This window comes from Lygodium microphyllum, chromosome 14, assembly GCF_053477565.2.
Source record: "Lygodium microphyllum isolate KBCC chromosome 14, Lygodium_microphyllum_v1.1.10, whole genome shotgun sequence".
Lineage (NCBI taxonomy): Eukaryota > Viridiplantae > Streptophyta > Polypodiopsida > Schizaeales > Lygodiaceae > Lygodium > Lygodium microphyllum.
The window spans coordinates 48,057,332-48,079,192 of NC_141148.1; the positions used below are offsets into that span (position 1 = coordinate 48,057,332).

Here is a 21,861-nt window from a genome sequence, read left to right on the forward strand (position 1 = left end):
CAAATTCTCCATGCCAAGACGAGAGATTGGCTATGTTCACATTCCATGCTGTCATCTCGTATTCCATGGCTGAAACTTGCTATTTCCACAAGAAAGAAGACAAGAATGGATGTCTCTTAACTTGGGTTGCTCAAATCAAAGAGGAGGAGGCTCCAAATAGCCAAGATTAAATTTCTAAATGAGTAACAATTTTTTCTTAATCAAATATCATTTTTTATTAAGAGCTAATTAATGCCTTGATCATTAATCATAAGTGAACTGCTCATTGGACCAAACTTAAGCTTAGGGTCAACTTTATAACTAAGACCCCTAACTAAGCTACTTACTGGGAAAAACTTTCAATGTAGCTCAACTTGAAGGTACAAAATTTCAATTTAATGAGAGTTTCGCATTGCACCTTATTATTTTTCCTTGCTCTTGTATCACATAGTCTATACACTTGTCCATTGCATAGCTAGTGTCAAGTCCTTCATTGGGATACTAGAATTGAAGTTTATATTAATTAGAAATCTTTGTGAATTTTAATTAAAACATCGTGAAGTTTATTTAGTTACTCTCATTTCAGTGACAACATCCATCTTCAACAGATGTCACAGTCCGATACCTCCCTTAGACTACTCCCATGAGAGTAATTGTCTCTTGGACAACTCTACGTTTGAGCATTCTACACACATATTCATTCATTTACTCCAAAGTTATCTTTCTTTTCTCTTTGTAGTTTTGTGTTTTTGTCTAAGTTATTGTGTTTTAGTTGTGTTCAAACATTGTGTGTTTTCTTAGTGAAAACCCTCGCATACCTTCATACGATATCAAAGATTGGTACTCTTCTAAAAGGTATGGTGTGGTTATCATGGAGGCTTGGCTTTTGAGAGGTATACAGATGACACACAACCACTTCACAATGGTTGAGGGTCCTGTTAGCTAGTCATTTCCTGGACAGTCAGTGCCATGTCAGCACAATATGGCAGAGGAGGTGCCACGTCAGCAACTGCATTTAATGCAGCCGACTTGATGCTGTTTTTTAATTATTTCTTGGCTATTTATAGCCGGTTCCTGTGGCACACTTTATTTTTCACTCTTCAGTGATTTCAGATTCTGATCTTGAAGATTTGTTGGCTGAGACAGGCTGTGCTTGGGCTGACGGAGATCGAGGTCATCAAGTTGGAGACATACGCAGATATTTCCCCTGTCCCCTTGTGTATTTCTGCACTCTTATACATCATACTACACCGTAGATTTTTTGTGTTTACACTGTCTCCTTTTCTCTCTCTCTCTCTTCTCTTTGTGTTCACTCTCTCTGTCTTTGTCTTATGCTTCCTCATCACTGCACTCTGACATGGTATCAGAGCAGTGAAGATGGATTGACTGAGGGTTGAACCTATCTGAAGAGGAGATTTTAGCGCGACACAAGGCTATGTTTCCAGGTTTCGAGGGCGAGTGAGAGGGCTGCGCATCGGATCAAGGCTGGAGCGAGTGTGGCGTGCGGGAAAGGAGTATAATCGGTGAATTTGCTGTAGGTTATTGCTCTTCGAAGGGGAAGAAGCCTACGTTTAAGGCCTTCCATTGCAGATTTTACTTTTTCATCGCCTGTGGCGGGTGAAGAAGGTTTGGGCAGCGAAGGAATCAGTCCTAGAAGGCTATGTTTTCACAGTTAGAGGGGGCTGCTTTTGCGTTTGTGCAGGTATTGCAGATTAACATGTCTACAGAGACTGATTTGGAGTTCCAGGCGATCATGGATAGGAAGGTGCCTATCCTACCGGCTCTTCCAATGGATCAAAAGCTTGATGGTGACAATTACCGCATCTGGCGGGTGATGATGTTGGCCATTTTAGAGTCTTATGATTTGGCGGAACTGGTGATGGAGGAGATTAACAGGCCCTCGGTGAGGGATGAGTCCAAACTCTCTTCCAATGCTTGTGCGGAGTTGACCGAGGCCCAATCTCATTGGAACAAACTGAATGCCAGGATTCGATCTTTTCTGTTTCTGTCTTGCACCACAGCCATGATAGCTCACATCGAGCACTTGACGGTGGCTTGTGAGATATGGCTGGAGCTCGATCGGATGTACAACCGGATGACCCTAATGAAGAGGGTTTCTTTGGAGGTGCAGATGCGGACTTTGTCCGTGAATAAGTCTTCTTCGCTTCGGGAACACATCAACAAGCTTTAGCAGCTTCAGATGCAGGTTCAAACTGCAGGGAAGCCTATTTCCTCCGAAGACATGGCGATCACTTTACTATCCTAGTTGCCGCCACGATTCGGTACTTTTTATACCGCTCTTATTGCTTCAGGGCGGGAGTCAACTCTTCGGTGGGAAGAGTTGGTTCCTATGGTCTTGGACCAGGAGGAACAATCGAAGGGACAGAATGCTTCCAAATCGGAGGCATTGGTTGGTCAAGCCTCTCAGAAGAAGCGGAAGGACCAAAAGAAGGAGGATAACAAATCCAAGAAGGACGAGGAAAAGGAATCAACTTGCCATACTTGTGGAAAGACCGGTCACTCGAAGAAGGATTGCCTCGACAAAGATAAAAAGGATACCAAGAAGAAGGACACGAAGGACTCTGGAGCGGTGTTTGCACCCTTAACAACTGCTTTTCTACACTTAGCAGTCATTGAGGACTCTACACCGACAACTTCTGATGCTGCGATGACAGCTCCCCAAGCTCGAGAATGGATTGTGGACAGTGGTGCCTCATGGCACATGACTCCTTCCGTTGGTGTTGCCCATTTGCGACCTTTGCGTGGGCAGATTCTCATTGGAGATAGCTCTTCTGTGTCTATTGCTGCGCGGGGTGAGATGTAGCTTATTTCAGATTGACGTGGTGGTACCCACACCTCTGAGGTATTGCACGTGCCAGGATTGGGGTATCATTTACTTTCGGTTCATAAGATTTGTGCTCTTGGCCTCTTGGTGGAGTTTGACAGTGATACTGTTTGAGTCCTTGATTGTGGATCAAGGAAGTTCTCTTTGCAGGGTATGAGGAGAATGGAGTCTACAAATTGAAGTCTTCTTCAGCTCTTACTTTTCTTCTTCTTACTTCTCAGACATAATCCGAGCTATGGCATGCTCGATTTGGCCATCTGAACTACGAGTACCTTCGGAAGGCGTCACAAGGGTCGTTTGTCCAAGGCTTGCCGGACATAGTGGTGAGCCATCAGCCATGTGTCTCCTGCATTCGTGGGAAACTGTATCGGGATGCGATTCCCAACAAAGCTTCTAGGTGGTCTACTTCACCCATGGAGCTTGTATCTACGGATCTTTGTGGCCCGATGAGGATCGAGTCCTTGAAGGGGAGCTTGTACTTCACGCTGATCGTAGATGACTACAGCAAGATGACTTAAGCCTATTTCTTGACTTTGAAGTCAGAGGCTTTCTCTTATTTCAAGGATTGGATTTTTTTATAGGAGAACCGTTCTGGCCGGCGATTGAAGACCTTGCGTTCAGACAAGGGAGGTGAATTTATGTCTTATGATTTTGCTCGTTTTTGTGCAGATAGGGTCATTCACCAAGAGTTTGCTAACACCAACACTGCCCAAGAGAATGGCATTTTGGAGGAGAAGAACCGAAGTGTGATTGAGATGGCACACACCATGATGGCGCATCGACAGACATCTTAGTTTCTGTAGGCCGAGGTAGTGGCTACCACAGTTCACATCCTTAATCGATCTCCCACTTCGGTTGTTGACAGGATGACACCTTTTGAGGCTTACTTCGGGACTAAGCCTGATATCTCTTATTTCAGGATCTTTGGGTGTGACGCTTATGTGCACATTCCAAAGATGCAGCGTGATAAGTTCGAGACGCTTCCCGACGACAGGTTTTTGTTGGCTATAGCTCCTAATCCCAAGGTTATCGTTTGTTTGATTCCGTTAAGCGGGATGTCTACACGGGCTGAGATGTGCAGTTTGTGGAAGTACCGGCCACAGAGGAGGGTGAGGAGCACCCCGTCCTTGGAGATCCAAGGGAGAGTTGGGCTCCCGAGACAGTTTCTTTGGAGCCAGAGCCTCTTGACGAAGATTCTTCTTCGGATTCAGAATCTTCTCTTCCACCAGTCACCCCCGAGGAGCTGCTGCCGGTGGATGTTCCTGAGTCTTCAGCAGATGGAGAGCGACGGGGAGAGGTTCATCCTCCTCCTTGTTGGGCCCGTGACACTCTTTAAGATTCAAGGATCGAGGGGGTCCTTGAGGAGTGGGAACCACAGGATGGACCGCAGAGGTCACGGAGGAACCAGGAACATTCTTCGGAGCTTGTTTTCTCCAACTATTGTTTGTTGACCCGTGTTATGCAGGATCGAGAGCCCACTTTAGTGAAGGAGGCTTTGCAGTCCGATCATTGGCGGAAGGTCATGGAAGCCGAGTTGGAGGCTATTGAGAGGAATGGCACTTGGTCTCTTGTACCTCGTTCCTCTCACAAGAAGGTGATTGGTGTCAAGTGGGTCTTCAAGACCAAGTACCTTAGCGATTGTTCTTTGGACAAGCACAAGGCTCGCCCTATTGCTAAAGGTTTTGCTCAATGCCCCGGCATTGATTTTCATGATACTTTTGCCCCCACTGCTCGTATGGCGACTATTCGAGCTGTTCTTGCCTTGGCTGGCCATAGGAGATGGCTTGTTTATTAGTTGGATGTGAAGTCGGCCTTTTTGAATGGTGACTTGCAGGAGGAGATCTATATTGAGCAGCCTCCTGGCTTTGGATCCTCAGATGGGAAAGTTTACAGGTTGAAAAAGGCCTTGTATGGCCTCAAGCAGGCTCTGTGTGCATGGAACGAGAAGATTGACTCATTTCTTCAGTCGAAGTTGGGATATCGGCGCTCCAAGGCCGATCCGCAACTTTATGTGCACACTTCGGAGGTTGGTCATGTATTGTTTGTGTTGTATGTTGATGATTTGATTTTGACAAGGGATCATGCACAGAAGGTCCGAGAGACCAAGACAACTTTACATCAAGCATTCGAGATGACGGATTTGGGACTTCTTCATTTCTTCTTGGGTCACGAGATTTATCAGTCTCAGAGGGGGATTTTCATCTCTCAGCAGAGGTACATTCAGGAGCTCTTGATGACTTTTGAGATGGAGACTTGTCAGCCCATTACTACTCCTACGGATCCGAATTGGAAGGCCACTTCACACTCAGATTCTCCCTGATGGATGCTTCACACTATCGTCAGTTGATTGGATCCTTGATTTGGCTTCTCAACACTCGTGTTGATCTTTGTTTTGCTGTAGGTCTTTTGGCAGAGTTCACGACGGAACCCAAACAAGTGCATTGACAGGTTGCCCTAAGGATTCTTCGGTATTTGAGGGGGACCTTTGACTTAGGGATTTCTTATCCCACAGGTACAGTTGCTTCAGATTTGGTTCTTACAGGTTGGAGTGATTCGGATTGGGCTGGTGATGTGGACCACTAACAGTCTACTCCAGGCTACTGTTTTATCTTGGGTACAGGTGTTATCTCTTAGACTAGCAAGAAGCAGCCCACGGTCACCCTTTCTTCTACTAAGGTGGAGTATCGGGCTGTGTCTTCCACCACATGTGAGGTAGTGTGGCTTCGGAGATTGTTGGAGGAGCTTGGCTGCCCCCAGACTCGTCCTACTCTTTTGCAGTGCGACAATGGGAGTTGCATTGCCTTGGTACGGAATCGAGTATTCCATGCTCGGACGAAGCACATTGAGATCCAGTATCACTTCATTCGGGAGAAACTTCTGGACGGGACTATTGATGTGGAGTATTGCAAGACGGAGGATAATCTTGCAGATTTGTTTACAAAGGCGCTTCCTCAGGCTCTTCTTCGGCAGCATTCCAGATCCCTCAGTCTTTTCACCCGTCCAGGATCTGAGAGAGGGTGTTAGTCAGTCATTTCCTGGACAATCAGTGCCACATCAGCACAACACGGCAAAGGAGGTGCCACGTCATCATTGCCACGTCAGCAGTGCAGTCGGACTGCACAGTTGGCCAAATTTCTGTTGTCGGCTGCATTTAATGCAGCCGACCTGATGCTGTTTTTAAATTATTTCTTGGCTATTTATAGCTAGTTCCTATGACACACTTTATTATTCACTCTTCAGTGATTTCAGATTCTGATCTTGAAGATCTGAGACAGACTATGCTTGGGCTGACGGAGATCGAGGTTATCAAGTCGGAAACATACGCAGATATTTCCTCTGCCCCCTTGTGTATTTCTGCACTCTTATACAGCATACTACACCACAGATTTTCTGCGTTTACACTGACTCCTTCTCTCTCTCTCTCTCTCTCTTCACTCTCAGTCTTTGTCCTACGCTTCCGCATCACTGCACTCTGACAAGTCCTTCCTCCTAGGAAGCTATGATACCTTTCCACACTTCTTTGTCACTCAAGGCCTTGAGGAGACATTATGGACTAAAAGACAAAGACAACATAATGTCTAAAAGAGAAAGACAACACATCCTCTTCTTCTATAGACAGAGTAGATATTTGATGTATGCTTTATAGAATACTTGAGGACAAGATGGCCTCACTACTGTACATTAGTCTAGATTAGTTGGTGAGGTTGGCTAGTTCTCCACTCAGGGAGACATGCTACATTCAATCCATCTTCTTTATCACAGCTAGGGCTAGTGTTAGCTATGCATATGCCCGTACTCAATCTTCTTTGTCATATGAAACAAAACCCCTATTAGAGATTTGGTCACCTCCAGGTCGGGCACAAGCATGAAAAGGGCAGATTAGGGCAAATTATGCAATTGTACCATGTCTAGGAGCGGGTAGCAATTTTACAATTGCCAGCAGTTTGGGCAGCATTTCTGGCACTCTGGATAGGGCACATAAAGTTGCTACATGTGGCAGGCCGCATTTTTTGCAGCAGTTTATTATTATTATTTTATTATGTGTTATTCAGTCATCTATTTTATGCAGCAGTTGGTCAGTTTTGACTAGCCATATTTTCTGCCTATTTTGGCACTCTCTCCTCTTCCCCAAGAGCAATCTCTGCAGTTTGCAGGCTGAAATTTGTGAGACAATATATATCAAGAAAGCTGGAAACTCAGCCTATTTATAGGTTGGAAATAATGCCAATAATTGATCAGGTCGGCTACATTAAATGCAGCCGACTGCTGCCACATGGCACCTATCAGAGTGCTGCCTGCCAGTCCAGGGAATGATTCTTAACAACATGAGACTGTCTAGGGTGGCAGCTAGAGGGAGGGCATTGGCTATCTAGGGTGGTGCTCCACTATGGGTGCCCAGTCCCTTTTTGGGGCTATCCATTGTGAAACCCTAAACCAAAAACGCAAAATGCAAAACGCAAACTGTAGATGAAGGGTTTCTCAACATTTTCTCTCAGACCCAAAAAAGGGGAACAAGAGAAGAGTAAGGTGGAGATGCAATGCTACAGGTTGAAGAATGCTCATGCAGTAGGTGCCACTTGGACAGTGTCCCTCGTGGGGAAATTACTCACTTGCCCAAGCGCCCTAGTACAAAGATGATGAAATCGTGCAATGAATAGGAGGAATGTCGGACTTTGGGTAGTGCTGAGAACCATAAGGATATGCCCGTACTCAATCTAAGGATTTGGCTTCATGCTGACCAAGTGACCAAGGCAAGAATAAGAGGAGGAAGAAGATGTAGAGGATCTAGACAACGTACCAGCGAGACAGTAGGGTTTGCAGGGAAGAACATAGAGTGAACTTGGCAAACACTGAGAAGAGAAGATAGGAGAGAAGAGAAGACAGGAGAGAAGAAACTTTGACGAATGGAATGATGAAGATCTGAATCATGGAGTGAATATGATACAAGGAAATAAGGGTGTCGTAGCAGAAGGAAGATGACGAAGATAGCCACGAACCACAAACTGCAATGTCCTCTTGAAGGGGTGTGAGGGCAGTGGAGAGGCTGGAGAGAAGAGGTGACAGGCTAAATGAATTAGCCGTAAAGAATGAGTGACAGAGGTTGCCTATAAACAGATAGGCAAGAGACTGTCTAGGGTGGTGGCCCACTGTGCGTGCCAGAGGCCGTAAAGAATGAGTGACAAAGGCTGGAGAGAAGAGGTGACAGACTAAATGAATTAGCCGTAAAGAATGAGTGACAGAGGCAGCCTATAAATAGATAGGCAAGAGACTGTCTAGGGTGGTGGCCCACTGTGCGTGCCCATCCTCTTTTTGGGGCTGCCCACTGTGAAACCCTAAATGTAAAATGTAAACTGTAAGTGAAGGGTTTCTCAACACCTCCTCTCAGGCCCAAAAAGGGGAATAAGAGAAGAGTGAGGTAGAGATGCAATGCTACAGAGCTGAAGAATGCTCATGGAGCAGGTGCCACTTGGATAGTGTCCCTCGTGGGCAAATCGTTTACTTCCTAGTACAAAGATGATGAAATCATGCAATGCATAGAATGTCAAACTTTTTGTGGTGCCAAGAACCATAAGGATATACTTGGTCGCAGGAGTTGGCTCCATGCTGACTAGGTGACCAAGGCAAGAAGAAGGGGAGAGAGAAGATGTAGAGGATTCCTAAGATCCAAGATTTCCACTTGAGAGATAACCTGCAATAAAGAACAATAGACAGAGTGAATTGGAGAACCCGAAACTCAACCTCAGGAGAGAAGCTACTAGCTTTGTGCATCTATGAGGGAAGGAATACGAAGGCCTTGTTACCAAGTCACAGTTGAATCTCTAAGGCCCCGATCTAGGTAGATCCTTGAGATCCTAGTTATCAATAGGTGAGATGATTGCTAGAAGGAAGCCATCCCCTCCAAGGGTAGAAAGGGAAGGTAAAAGGCCTCCACCAAGGTGTGCGAAGGACTGAGCAGTAGGTGGGGATCTGCTTTGAAACTGGAGGAACAGGAACCCCCTCTCTGAAGTCATAGTAGATGTAGATGTTCTATGGATCATGAACTTCAAAATATCTAAGGATGAAGGATGTGCTATTGGTCGTGCCGAAGAAGGTATCTAGGGTGGTGAAACACTCCCATAGGTGGCCTCTTGAACTTAAGTAGGCGAGGGTGGAGCTCAAACTGAGCAATGAGTGGGCCACTGCCATTGCTTCTCAATGGAGCGGACTAGGAAGCCGATGAAGAGGAAGGAGTCAAGCAACCACTATCTCTTGAAGGAGCAAACTAATGAGGAGACGGTATCAAATAATCATTGTCTCGCAATGGAGTGGACTGTAGAACCGTGGGCTATGGTAGCCATTGTACTTGAAAATAGGTGGGAGAAGACTACTGATGGCATTGCAACAATCTCCACAAGGTCGTAGCGCCAATCGATCCTCCATGTGCTTGAAAGGACTTCGTGTGCGTCGGATGCGTATTATTGCCTTAAGCATAGTACTCTGATAGCCGATGCAAAAGGATCTCTGTGGCCTAGAAAGGGGAGGTGGCACAGGTAGTATCGGGTGGGAGGTGCATATACTCTGGAGGGGTGGGGAGCAAAGGTCAAAGTCGGCAAGCATCGGTGGTGTGTCCAATGATACCACAATAGGAGTACCCAGTAGACTGGTCATTTGTTGATAGAGAAGCCATGGGTACCAGTGTACCTTACTGAAGGAGGAGGTGGAAGTGGTCAGCCAAGGACTTGGTAACAAGGCCTTCATATTTCTTCCTGTATGGACGCACGGAGCTAGTGGCTTCTCTCTCGAGATTGAGTTTCGGGTTCTCCGGTTCACTTTGTCTACTGAATGAGTGACAGAGGCAACCAATAAATAAGCAAGAGACTGTCTAGGGTGGTGCCCAGAGGGAGGGCACCGGCTGTCTAGGGTGTTGTTTCACTCTTGGTGTCTAGCTCCCCTTTGGGGCTGTCCACTATGAAACCCTAAACGCAAAATGCAAAATGCAAACTTCAGGTGAATTTTGAGCAGATCTAGCTCTGATACCATGTCAAAAGACGACATATCAACGAGACAGTAGGGTTTGCGGGGAGGAACACAGAGTGAACTTGACAAACACTGAGAAGAGAAAAGAGGAGAGAAGAAACTCTGATGAATGGAATGATGAAGATCTAAATCATGGAGTGAATGTGATGCAAGGAAATAAGGGTGTCGTAGCAGAAGGAAGATGACAAAGATAGCCACGAACCACGAACTGCAATGTCCTCCTGAAGGGGTGTGAGGGTAGTGGAGAGGCTGGAGAGAAGAGGTGACGGACAGAATGAATCAGCCGTAAAAAATGAGTGACAGAGGCAGCCTATAAATAGGCAAGAGACTGTCTAGGGTGGCGCTTGAAGGGAGGGCGCCGGTGGCTGTCTAGGGTGGTGTCCACTGTGCGTGCCCATCCCCTTTTTGGGGTTGTCCACTGTGAAACCCTAAATGCAAAATGCAAAACACAAATTGCAGGTGAAGGGTTTCTCAATAAGTTCTTATGTTACACAAGATTGCACGATCAAGTTCACAAAAGACCTCTTCTCCATTTTCATATTCAAAGGGGGATCTAGTATCCTCTTCTTCAATGTGTGTGTGTGTGTGTGTGTGTGTTCACCTACATATATACATATATATATATATATATATACAAATAGCAAATAACAAGGACCCTATTTTTCTTGCCGAAAAAAACCAATGGTAAGAAGTTTCTCCACCAACCATGACACACCAAAGGAAGACTTTACTTTTGTACAGTGCCTTATTGAACCAACCCTCCATGATAGTTAATTTTCACTCATCCACCACTTTGCATAGATTTCCTTGTGCTTCTCATGCTCTATAGAAAAAGGGAGTGTTGTTCAGATGTATGGAGAAAGAAATTGCAGTCTTCACTCATTCGAAGGAAATGCTTGCTTTAGATCTAGTCCTAATTCTACCAAATCTCTTTTAGTACAATGTGACACATGTGGGAATGACATTGGTACAGTCTAAGATGGAAGCAAGGGACATAATACTCTGGTTGACATGGGCAAAATAAAGGTGTCCATACATCTCAGTAACATTAATAAAGCCTTCAATTTCCGAAGCATGTAATAAGTACCAACACATTGTAGCAACAGCAAGGTTTATCATGGAGGACAAGGAAAAAATACTTGATTTTTTCATAACCAATCCCAGCCAAATTGTGGAGTAAAAAACAGCAACCTCATTTTAGATGCCTTGTACTTGTTCTTATGAAAGTATTGAAAATACCTTCATTGTGTTCAAGGATGTCAAGGCTAGATGGCATTCAAAAAAATGGGAGCTCATGTGAGCATAATATACTGCCATGATTGAAACAATGACACTTAGAACGTCTGAACTGTAAGGGCCATATGGAATGATAGCTCTTCTCATAGTTGACCTAAGTATTTTATATACTAACAGATCCAACAGCCCTTGCAAGGTTAAAATGTAATGCCAATGATTTATACACCTTGCTTCCCCTAGTAATATCATCTATATGTTGCTTCCTGGAAAAAGAAGACACAAGAATCTATACAGAGAGGGAAGCTTAACCATCTTTTATTTATCAAGGATTTAGGGTATGACATGAAATGTACTTGTGCTAAAGAACTTGAAGATATCTAGCAAACTAGAAGGTTAAGGCAAGAGGTAAGGATATAGGCCAGTTCTCAATGGTAGTTGTGGATAAGAAAAGAGAGAGGAGATTGAGATCCCAACATACATAGCTATCTGAGATGGGTATTGAAGAATCGTTTTAATTGATATTTTAGTTACTTTGCATCAGCCAGGTTGTTAATTGGCATCATGCAGGTCTACCAGTTATTTGGACACCTGCCAACTTAATTATTTACAGACCTATTTTTCTTTTAGTCAGCCATGCCTGGAAACCCACAATTCAACATATTTCTCTTTAATAGGTTATTCTCAAACAGTCAAATTACGCTAACAAGTTGTTGCAATAAAAGAAAAAGCTGAAAAGTCAAGACCCCAACATTCTAAGAGAAAGTGACTAAGATGTGTAGCTTTTGTATGATATTAGTATATATCATAAGTACTACTGTGCACCACTTTCTCCTAAGTCATGTTAAAAGTACAGTAGCCTACATGGGCATACATGTATCCTGTGATACAGCCATATATATCAAAATATGTCAAATCAAAGGATGTTAATTTCTAAACATCAATAACTCCACAAGTACCAGTCATATAGGCAAAAAATATAAGACTCTTGTTATGAAGAATATTAAGAACATGACAGAACTTCTTGAAGATAGTGCAATCAAGCTCCATTGTTTGTCGGCTTGCGAGCTATGGTATTTGTGCAAGGAAAAATGCCAGCATGGCTCTTACCTGCTCTCTCAGCTAATCTTTGGAGGGGAGGCATTCCTCTTGTGGAACTTTCGTGGGGGGGGTGGGGGTGGGGGGGTGTGTGTCTTACCTCGGCAAAAAAAAAAAAAGAATGTTAAGAGCCTAATAGGACTTCTTGAAGGATTGAGTGTCCTGAATGTGCACTTTTCAAATTGCGCATATGTTACTCATCCGTTGAACCTAGGCAACTCACAAAGTATCATAAATACAAAGCAACATCATTCAAGTTCGGTTTTGATGGTAAAGAGAATTCCCCCTCGAGTGATTCATAAGAATTCTTTTTCGAAAAATTTTCAGCAACTAGAACATTAAACAAGTAATTTAAGATACGAAAATGAAATCGGAGCATTAAGCAACTAATTTAAGCTACAAAAATGAAATCTATACTGACCCTCCAAGGCCCATGGCAATGGCACCAGCAGCAACCTCAGCGAGGCCGGCAGTAAGGACGATGGAGGAAGGTGCATTGACTCCAGAGAGGCCGGCAGCAAGCGCGAAGGGCACGGTGAGACCGTCTGACATGCCGATGATAATGTCTCGGACCACATCACCCGCAGTGAAGTGCTGCTCCTTGTGAGGGACAAGGGGGGTGGCTGCCCTTGAGAGAGGTGGAGTCATATTTGCTGTTCCTCGTCTTGCTCTTCTTCTTAATCTTCTGGCCCTTCAAAACCAATTCTCTCACTTTTCTTCTTTCTGTCTTAGCCGAGCTTTACCCTACCTTCGCCTTTCTGCTTTGCCTGCTGCGATGATTCTTTTTCTTCTTCGTCGTCACTCTCACGGAGACCTTCTTCCTGTTAGTCTTTATCTTCTAATGGAGGTTCCTTGTCTTCTTTTAGTCTTGGCCTGGTCTTGCTTCTCTCTTTGCTTGCTGTGCTTCGCTTCCACTTCTATATGAACGAAGTCTTTCTGTTTTTTTTCTTCTTTAGTTCATAAACGAGTGTTTGCTCGAATCTTGAGCGATGGCTCGGCCAGCCTCGGCAGGAGGAGCATGTAGTTCTTCTTCCTTTCCTGGCTTTCGATCTCTTCTTCGCGTCTCTCCGTCTTCTTTTCTCTGTCTCTCTCTGTCTCTCTCTCGTAAAAGGTGGCGACAAAGCTTGCTTTTTGCATGCTCTACTTCTCTTTTCTCGAATGGTCGAGCGTGCCTGGCACGCGCCTTGCCTTTCCTTGCCCTAAATACCTTTCCACGTCTTCCCTCTTTTTTTAGAATGTGCCGAGTTCAGACCTGGACGGCCACTTCTATGCTTGTGTCCAGCTGTACAATAAAGGAACCAACCGAACTCTCAAGAGAGGGCGCATCACCAATAATCAAACGCTTAAAAGGGCTTAGCGTTTTTGCATGCGTGTCGCATTGAGAAATGCGCCAATGTCATCCATGGACTATGAACCAAGCCTATCTCCCCCTTCACACCTAGGCTTGTAGAGGCAAAGAATTATGTTATAGGAATGTTGATGTGATTCGAAAACTCTAGTCACCTTGGTCTTTTGTAAAAAAAAAAACTTTCTTTAAAATTAATCCCACTTCTTTCGAGACTATTTATTTCAAACTCCCCTTGGTTCAAAGCCTCATGACCTACACTCTTGCACAATCGTCTCCTACTTGTTTTGCCTAACTAGCCAAAAGCTCTTCCAAAATGCAAAGCTCTATGGCATTATTTGCAGAGCAATTTGGAAGTGGACGTGTGCAAGAACACATTTTTCTACCTATTTGACAATGGGTCTAAACTAGCCTTAAGGTTGGTTAGGCACTTGTTTATGGACAATCAAAGGCTCCCTAGTGCACCAATCACAACTTTTTATCTTAGAGGGTAGGTATAGAGAGCTACAAATAGGAGTTAAATGAGGTTGGGTGTGACCTATTGAGATGGCCAAACAAACTTTTGCCTAACCAAGGGTTGGGTTAATGGTTTGCAAATTTGGGAGCCATTGATTTTCTAGAAAGAAATTCTATGGTGAGCCAATCCTTTTTGTAAATTGGAGGGATATTCTCAATGTGTATGGCACCATCACCCATGTCTTCCAAGTGGCATATATCTTCCCCACCCCAATATTCTAGAGAAGGCAATGTTCATGTGATAATATTTTCTAACCATGATGACACTAGGAAAACTAAATTTAACTTTGATGTTGTAGTAGTAACTTTTGGCACACTTTCATGAGTTCAAACACTTTTGGCACACTTTCATGAGTTCAAACCCTAGATGCATCCCTTGTGGTAGCTTTGAAAGTCAATATTTCTTTAAAAAAAGGACACTAAGAGATGTAGATGGTTTCACACTAGAAACCATTGTGAACCTTTTAGATGAGCATCTTTTTTTTTGGGCCACAATTACTCTACCTTTTGTTTGCCATGGCTACACTATATCACACCTTCTAACTCTAACTTACATCATTCTATTGTCTCATAGCTATCATAGCTTCACACTCATATCTATTACTTTCCCACACACTCAACTCCACCACTACAACGTCGCCCATGGAACTAACAACCCACTAACACAAAGATAATAGTCTATATACTAATCCCACCATTTAGCTTCTAACTAGTCTTTCTTTTGTAGACAACATAAGAGCTCATTCCTCACACATATAGTATACCTTTCAATCCATTTTTCCCATTTATTTCTCTCTTTCTTGATCCATAGGAGCACACCTTTGTTCGTCTTTGAGAAGCTACATATATGGATTGTGCAACTTTCTGGAGGCAAGAACCTACCCTATCAAGTGCATTCAAGTCCTAAAAAGAAACTCCTTGTATACACACTTGAGGTGATTTTAGTACCCCTAATGAAGCAACTTCCATTTTGATTTAGGGGTCTCTATACACTTTTTTCTCCTTGAATTTCACTATCCCCTATGTAGAAGATGGTGTCTAGATAGGTCCTCTATTTATCTATAGGTCACATAATCAAAATTATTTCATCAATTAACTTACACAATAGCGTATGTTTACAAAAGGTGATCATTGATATCCTAGGGTAGCTTTTCATGAAGATATAAATCTTGAGTGGAAGATCATTCCTAATCAATGGGACTCAATGTTTCTTCTTCCATGCATCACATAGACTATTGTTAGCACCACCATTTCCAGAATGGTAGGCTTTACGAGGCAACACACTTTTTGGTTGGTTACAATCGGATCAATCCACACAATAGAAGATGGGAAAGTTGTGGTCTAATAAAAGGTGACCATATATTGGACGAGAAGACCTTACAATCAATAGTGTTGTGCCACTCAAAGGGGGACTCAAATTTGCATGCATGAGGGATTGGAAGGCATTGCCATAATGCATAAGGGGTTTTGGGCATGGTTAGGATTTGGGAATTACCACAAAATGGTACCTTTGAAAAATAAGAGTCTAGCTAAGAGAGACTAGCATTTTATTAATATGTAGTTGTTTTGCCAGAACATATGAAGGGGTGCAGGTGGGGACTGGAAACCACACCATTAAAGGAATGGCACATATGTTTATAGAATCTAAAAATCAATATTCTTACAAATTTGAAATTTGTGAATCAAACTTGTGTGTCCTCCATGTCCATGTAGATCAACTCACTTGCAGGCCTAGTGGAATAGTTCACTTTGTGTGAACTATGCTCTTATGTCACAGATTCGTCATGCCAGTGAGCTAGGAGGCTCTTGCATAGGATATTTAGTATTAGACCATGTAGGATGAGCTCAATTCTATCAAGTGTAATTAGACTTAGGACTTGGTTTCGCTTCCCTTGAAGTGGAAGATGGATAGGTGTGAAGTGGGTCTATAAGACCAAGTATCTTGCAAATGGCTTCTTGGACAAGCACAAAGCGAGGCTTGTTGCCAAGGGTTTTGCTCAGAGGGCATGTTTGGACTATTTTGACACTTTTGCACCTATAGGTTGGATGTCTACTATTCGTCTTCTTGGAGCCCACCACCATTGGCCAGTTTATCAGATGGACATAAAGCCTGCCTTCTTGAATGGTGTCCTTGCAGAGGAGATTTATGTTTCTCAGTCTCTTGATTTTCTTGTGTAGGGGAAGGAGGACTATGTCTACAAACTATGGAAGGCGCTCTATGGCATAAAGCAAGCTCCTCATACTTGGTACCAGAGGATTGATCACTTCTTTCTATAGAGTGGCTTCCATCGATTAGCTCATGACTCCAACCTATACTTCAAGGTTGAGGGTGGCAGGTGTATTTGAGTCCAAGCTTTTTGTAGACAGCATTCCCCTTACAAATGTACCTATTATAGGTGTCTTGTTGGCTCCCTCATTTGGCTTATTTACACTTAGTATGTTGTTTCTTTTGCTGTGGCATTGTTGTCTTCTTTCATGAAGACTCCCACTAAGGAGCATTAGAGATAGACCTTTTGTATTCTTTGTTATTTACAGGGGACTCGATCCTGCAAGATCATGTATGGAGAGGGAATTCCTCTCTCTAGTTGAAGTGATTTTGATAGGACATGTGATGTGGATTCGTGATGGTCTACTGCTACAGGTTATGCCTTCTCCCTTGGAGCTATCTCGTAGAGAAGTAAGAAGTAGCTTACCATGGCTCTTTCTTCTACAAGTTATGCATTCTCCCTTCTACATTCTTCCTTATTTACAAGGGACTCGATCCTACAAGATCATGTATGAAGAGGGAATTACTCTCTCTGGTTGAAGTGATTCTAACTAGGCAGGTAATGTGGATTCGCAATAGTCCATTATAGGTTATGCCTTCTCCCTTGGATTGAGAGTTATCTCATAGAGAAGTAAGAAGAAACCTATTGTGGCCCTTTCTTCTACCTATAGGGACATAATATCATGCGTTATGTTCTATAGCTATTGGGGCAGCTTGGCTTCATCGCATGTTGGTGAAGATTGGTTTTCCTTAGCCTCCCTATAGAGTTGCATGTGGATAACTAAAGTGCTCTAGCTTTGGAACATAATCCTATGTTTCATGCTCACACAAAGCACATCAAGGTTTAGTGCCACTATGTTCGAGAGTAGATCCTAGATTATTCTGAGTTAGCAGTGGCTTATTGTCCCATAGAGGACAATGTGACTGACCTCTTCGCAAAGCCTATACCCACGTCTTCTATGCTTCATCACATGAGGTTCTTGGGTCTTCAAAAAATTCCAAGATCTGAGAGGGGGTGTTAGCCTACCTATGTTAGTTAGTCTATCATCTCTTGAGTGTGAGCTCGTGTCAGAGTGTGATGGAGATATAGGAGTTCTGGTAGTTTAATTGCATATTGTTTATTTTTTAGCTTCATGTGTGTACTCCTAGGCTAGTTATTACTTCATGCCTACACCTAATAGACATTGTCATTGTCATGTGGTATTTTTCTAGGGTCACCCCTATCTTTTCTAGCATTTTGTTTATTTGTCGGCTTTCTATGTGCATTCCTAGGCTAGTTATTACTTCATGCCTACACCTATTGGACATTGTCATTGTCATTTGGGATTTTTTTCGGGGTCACCCCTATTTTTTACTGCATTTTTTCCTTTAGTAACTAGCATTAAATGCTGGTCGGCCAATATTTATGGCCCCTACAAGAGCAAGTCGGCTAGGTTTTTGGTGATTTGGCCATTTTTAGCTAGCCCCGCCACTTGGCAAACACACTCTCTCTTGAGTCTTCAATATTTCTTTTGTAGGTGCACACTTTAACACTCTAACTCTTTGTGCTTGGTGTTGCCATCACCTGATCTAGTGCCCTCACTCTGATTTGGCCATTTTTAACTAGCCCCACCACTTGGCAAACACACACTCTCTTGAGTCTTCAATATTTCTTTTGTAGGTGCACACTTTAACACTCTAACTCTTTGTGCTTGGTGTTGCCATCACTTGATCTAGTGCCCTCACTCACATTTTGGGCTCTGTGTAGGGATTGATCAGTCCATCATCGTTGTATCAGCATTCTTCTTGAGTCAGTGCAGTATTCTTCCTTTATCCTTTGCTTCATCTCTTTCTCTCTTTCTACTTCTTTCTATGTTCATGTTTCTCTTCCATTGCACACTCTCATAGTTTTATGGTATAGGGTTACTTTCCTAGGGAGGTCAGTCATAAAGATATGTATGTATTAGGTGGGTTCAACATAAGAGATTTTTAATATACAATTTTTACACATTTTTTACACACAAAAGGGTCCCATATAAAGAGGTTACTTACAGATTGAATATAAAAGGGTTATGTTTTATTAAGGGAAAATTTATAGATAAGGATATTTATAAATGGGACTTGAACGCACGTGATATAGAGGGTATACATATAGTGAACTACTCAAGGTTACTTTGTCAAGATGTGAGCCATTGATAAAAATCAGGATTGTACTGAGAGTGCAGCATATTTTTCGTTGTGTTTGTCATTAGGGTTAGATATGCAACAACATTAAGTATAACACCTTGTTGATTTAATTTGCTCGCAACATGGAGCTCTTCTTCTGTGAGAATTTTATCGAATAAAGGTATAAGCAAGGTTCAACTAGTATGACTCCTCGTGTAATGGCAAAACTCAAAGGGAAGTTGGAGTGACGTATGTTGGGTCAATGTTAGATATCCATATGGCTCATCTTTACTCTAAAATTGTCACGAGTGGATTTTTGAGTTTAATTGTTGAGGTTCTCATTGTGTACTAGACTTGCTCGAATGGGCTACCATTCTCTGCCTTCTCTTCTATTGCTAATAGATTTTTGATGGTTGGGGGGCATAATGGGATTGCAGAAGATTTGGACTAGACAATGTTCCTCTGCTTCCTCCTTTAGAATGAGTCACAAAAGGTTGTCCAATTGATCACTGTATTGCTTGTTGAGATGTTCTTGCTATTCCCAAGATAATGGAAATATTAAGTAATCCTTCAATTCTTTAGGGAGGATTCCAATGTCAAACTGGGCATAACCACGTGCAAGGAACATGATTTTATCACGCAATTCATGAAGGTAGATAGCACATTGGTTGATTTTCGTTATGGCCAATTTTGGCTCCAATGTCTTTTAATCTTGTTAATTGCAAGTTAGGTTTTAACTAAGTTGGAGGTTTTGGGAAAATTGAGCTTGACTTCGGAACTACTGACTCTTGAGGTCTTATTGGGTTTGTAGTAGTAGCACTCTTTTGCAATGTAGTAGGCATATTTTCCTTGGTAGGGTAGGTGGGTTTAAGGGTGTTTGGGAAGTGTGACTATTCTCGTTCCACTTCTTGATGGGAGGTAGTATTAAGAACTAACTTAGTGGATTTGGAAGTTGTAATAGTAGATCCAGATTTTGTTCGGAAGGATTCCTAGGATTGAGGAACTTTTGTGTGTTTTTAGCTCATTGAGGATGTATGGATTCATGGCCTAGATTAGCAAGATCATTGCTCGTGTCTATTCTAGTCATAGGAGATAAGGAGATAGGCATGTCGCTTTACTTTTTACTTTCCAATGAAGGATTGGATGGGACTAGGGCAAAATCAAGAGCTAGACTAGGCTTTGCATCATAGAGCCTGGAACAAACCATTTGAAGAAGTCAGATTTATACTCAAGCAAAGCATAGCTATCTAGGATTGTTGGGTCTTGGTGGCTAAGGCAAAACATGTATGCACCAACATCAAGCATTATGATGCCTACTCCTAGTTTACTAGCCATGTGGCTATGATCGTGCAGTGAGAGCAAACTTGTTGTTGCTCATCCCATGTCAATAGCTTTCCCAAGAGAGAGCTGTTTGTGCCCATCTGCCAGTTGGTCAATGTCATTGTAAATGTACGTGCATGTGAGTGATGTCGGCTTCGCATCTAGTTGAACTAAACACTTCATTGCTGACTTATTGGTTTGTTGCAATAGCTCGTCAGCCCATCTCCTCAAGAGTTTTCTTTGTGGGCCTAGGCTTGAGGTGCGTTGGAGGTTGTAGAGGTAACAAAGATGTTTCTTGAAACAACATTTCTATGAGTGGGCAAGGGCTTGTTCCTTTGTGGATGTGACCTTTGTCATGGCCAAAGGCTATGACTGTTGAGATCCCTATTGGGAAGTAAGGACATTTGAGTTTGTAGACTGGCTATTTCTGTCATTTGAGATTGACTTCTTTGTCAAGTCTTTACCTTGGTTAGGTGTGGCAATGTCCTTGGCTATTTTATATGAGTCTATTCGCATAGGATGAGTAGCAACATGAGGCTACTATTTTTGGGCTTTCTGTTTCTTCTTAGATGAAGAGTTTGTAGGCAACTCGAGACTTAGCAGGCTAATTGATGCCTCTAGTGGTTGCTTCATACTTCCTAATGTAGTGATCATGGTATTTGTTGTGTTCCTTGGCTCCTACGCTTTTAGTTTGTTATTGAGTGCATATGAATTGGCTTCTAGGTTCCTTCAGTTCGCATCATCCAACTTTCAGTTCAAGCCCATGCCTTGAGGATTACCTGCAAACAAGGAACTTTCACGTGCAATGTTGTGTCCTATATAAGTGAATGTGAGTGTAGTTAGTGCATTAGGTGGGGTTGGGGTGCAAGTGCACCATGTGTATGATTGGGTTTTACATGTAATGGGGATGTTAGTGTATAATGTACATGTAAGCATAGTGCAACTAGCATACATGACTACTAGGTGTGGAAATTCTAATGCAAGGATGAGGGATAGCATGCAGTTTGCTTGTGTGTAGGGCACATGTGCTTATCCACTCATACACATGAAAACATGCACAAGGCTCTAAGGTACATGTGATGGGCCTATTTTGCATTGGTGCATCTACTTGCTATATGCCATGGCATGATGCAAATACATGTATGCATACATCTAAGGTGCAAGATGTGTCTAGGATGTGGTGGGTGTATGTGTGTGTGCCTAATGTGCAACGGAGTGCAATGTGCACATGTGCAAGTGCTGAATGTGTACTAGGCATGCCTAAGGTGCTACAAGTGTAGTATATTGAAAGGTCACAAATGCAAGCATGTGAATGATTGCACATGGGTGTATAGATGCAAATGTGTATGCTGGGACATACACAACTGCACATGAGTACATGAATGCATTAGTGCACACAATGTGTGTATGGATACAAGGGTGTGAAGGCACTTTATGCATTTATGCAAGTGGATGCACGGTGGTATGTGGGTGGATGCACACATGTGCAGTTGGACACACACAAATGCACACATGTGTAGTTAGATGCACATGGATCTGTACCTAGCCTATGTGATATGCCTAGGCGTATGCATGAGAGGGGTAGGAGATGCTCAAGCACAAGATGTACCTAGGGGGAGTCTTTAGTGCACAGGGGAAGGGCAAGAAGCGAGATTTTTTGGGCAACATCTATTTCTTATTCCACATATTCCACTTATTTTTTCTCTTCTCTTGTGCACATATCAAGTACCACTACTGTCCCCTACTGCCACCGCCATATCCACCACCACCAGGACCACCAGGACCACCAGGACCACCAGGACCACCACCTCTATTGTCATCTCCACCACCGTTGTCACTATCACCTCCACCACTTCCACCACTATTGTTCCCTCCCATGTTTCTCCCTCCATGTTAATTACCTCAAGTACATGTCTCTCTCTCTTTCTCCCATATTCCACCAATTATTCTCTCTCAATTTTCTCTCCTTCCCATCTCCCTCCCTCTTTCTATCTATCTCTCCTAGTTCCATGTAGCAATCTCTCTCTCTATTGGCAACTTCTCGCTTTCTCTCTCTCTCTCTCTCTCCTTGTGTCACTCACAAATACATATACACCC

General features: G+C 43.1%; 1 protein-coding gene across 1 annotated transcript in view; it reads right to left on the bottom strand.

The window, feature by feature from the left end:
* The window catches only part of LOC148025576 (vacuolar iron transporter 1-like), a 41,618-nt gene extending 28,333 nt beyond the window's left edge, over positions 1-13,285 (bottom strand). The window contains exon 1 of the mRNA XM_087692103.1: positions 12,594-13,285. Coding sequence (XP_087548229.1) covers positions 12,594-12,820 — 227 coding nt within the window. The 5' untranslated portion in view covers positions 12,821-13,285. The remainder of the gene's footprint in view (positions 1-12,593) is intronic.
* Positions 13,286-21,861: the final 8,576 nt, after the last annotated feature.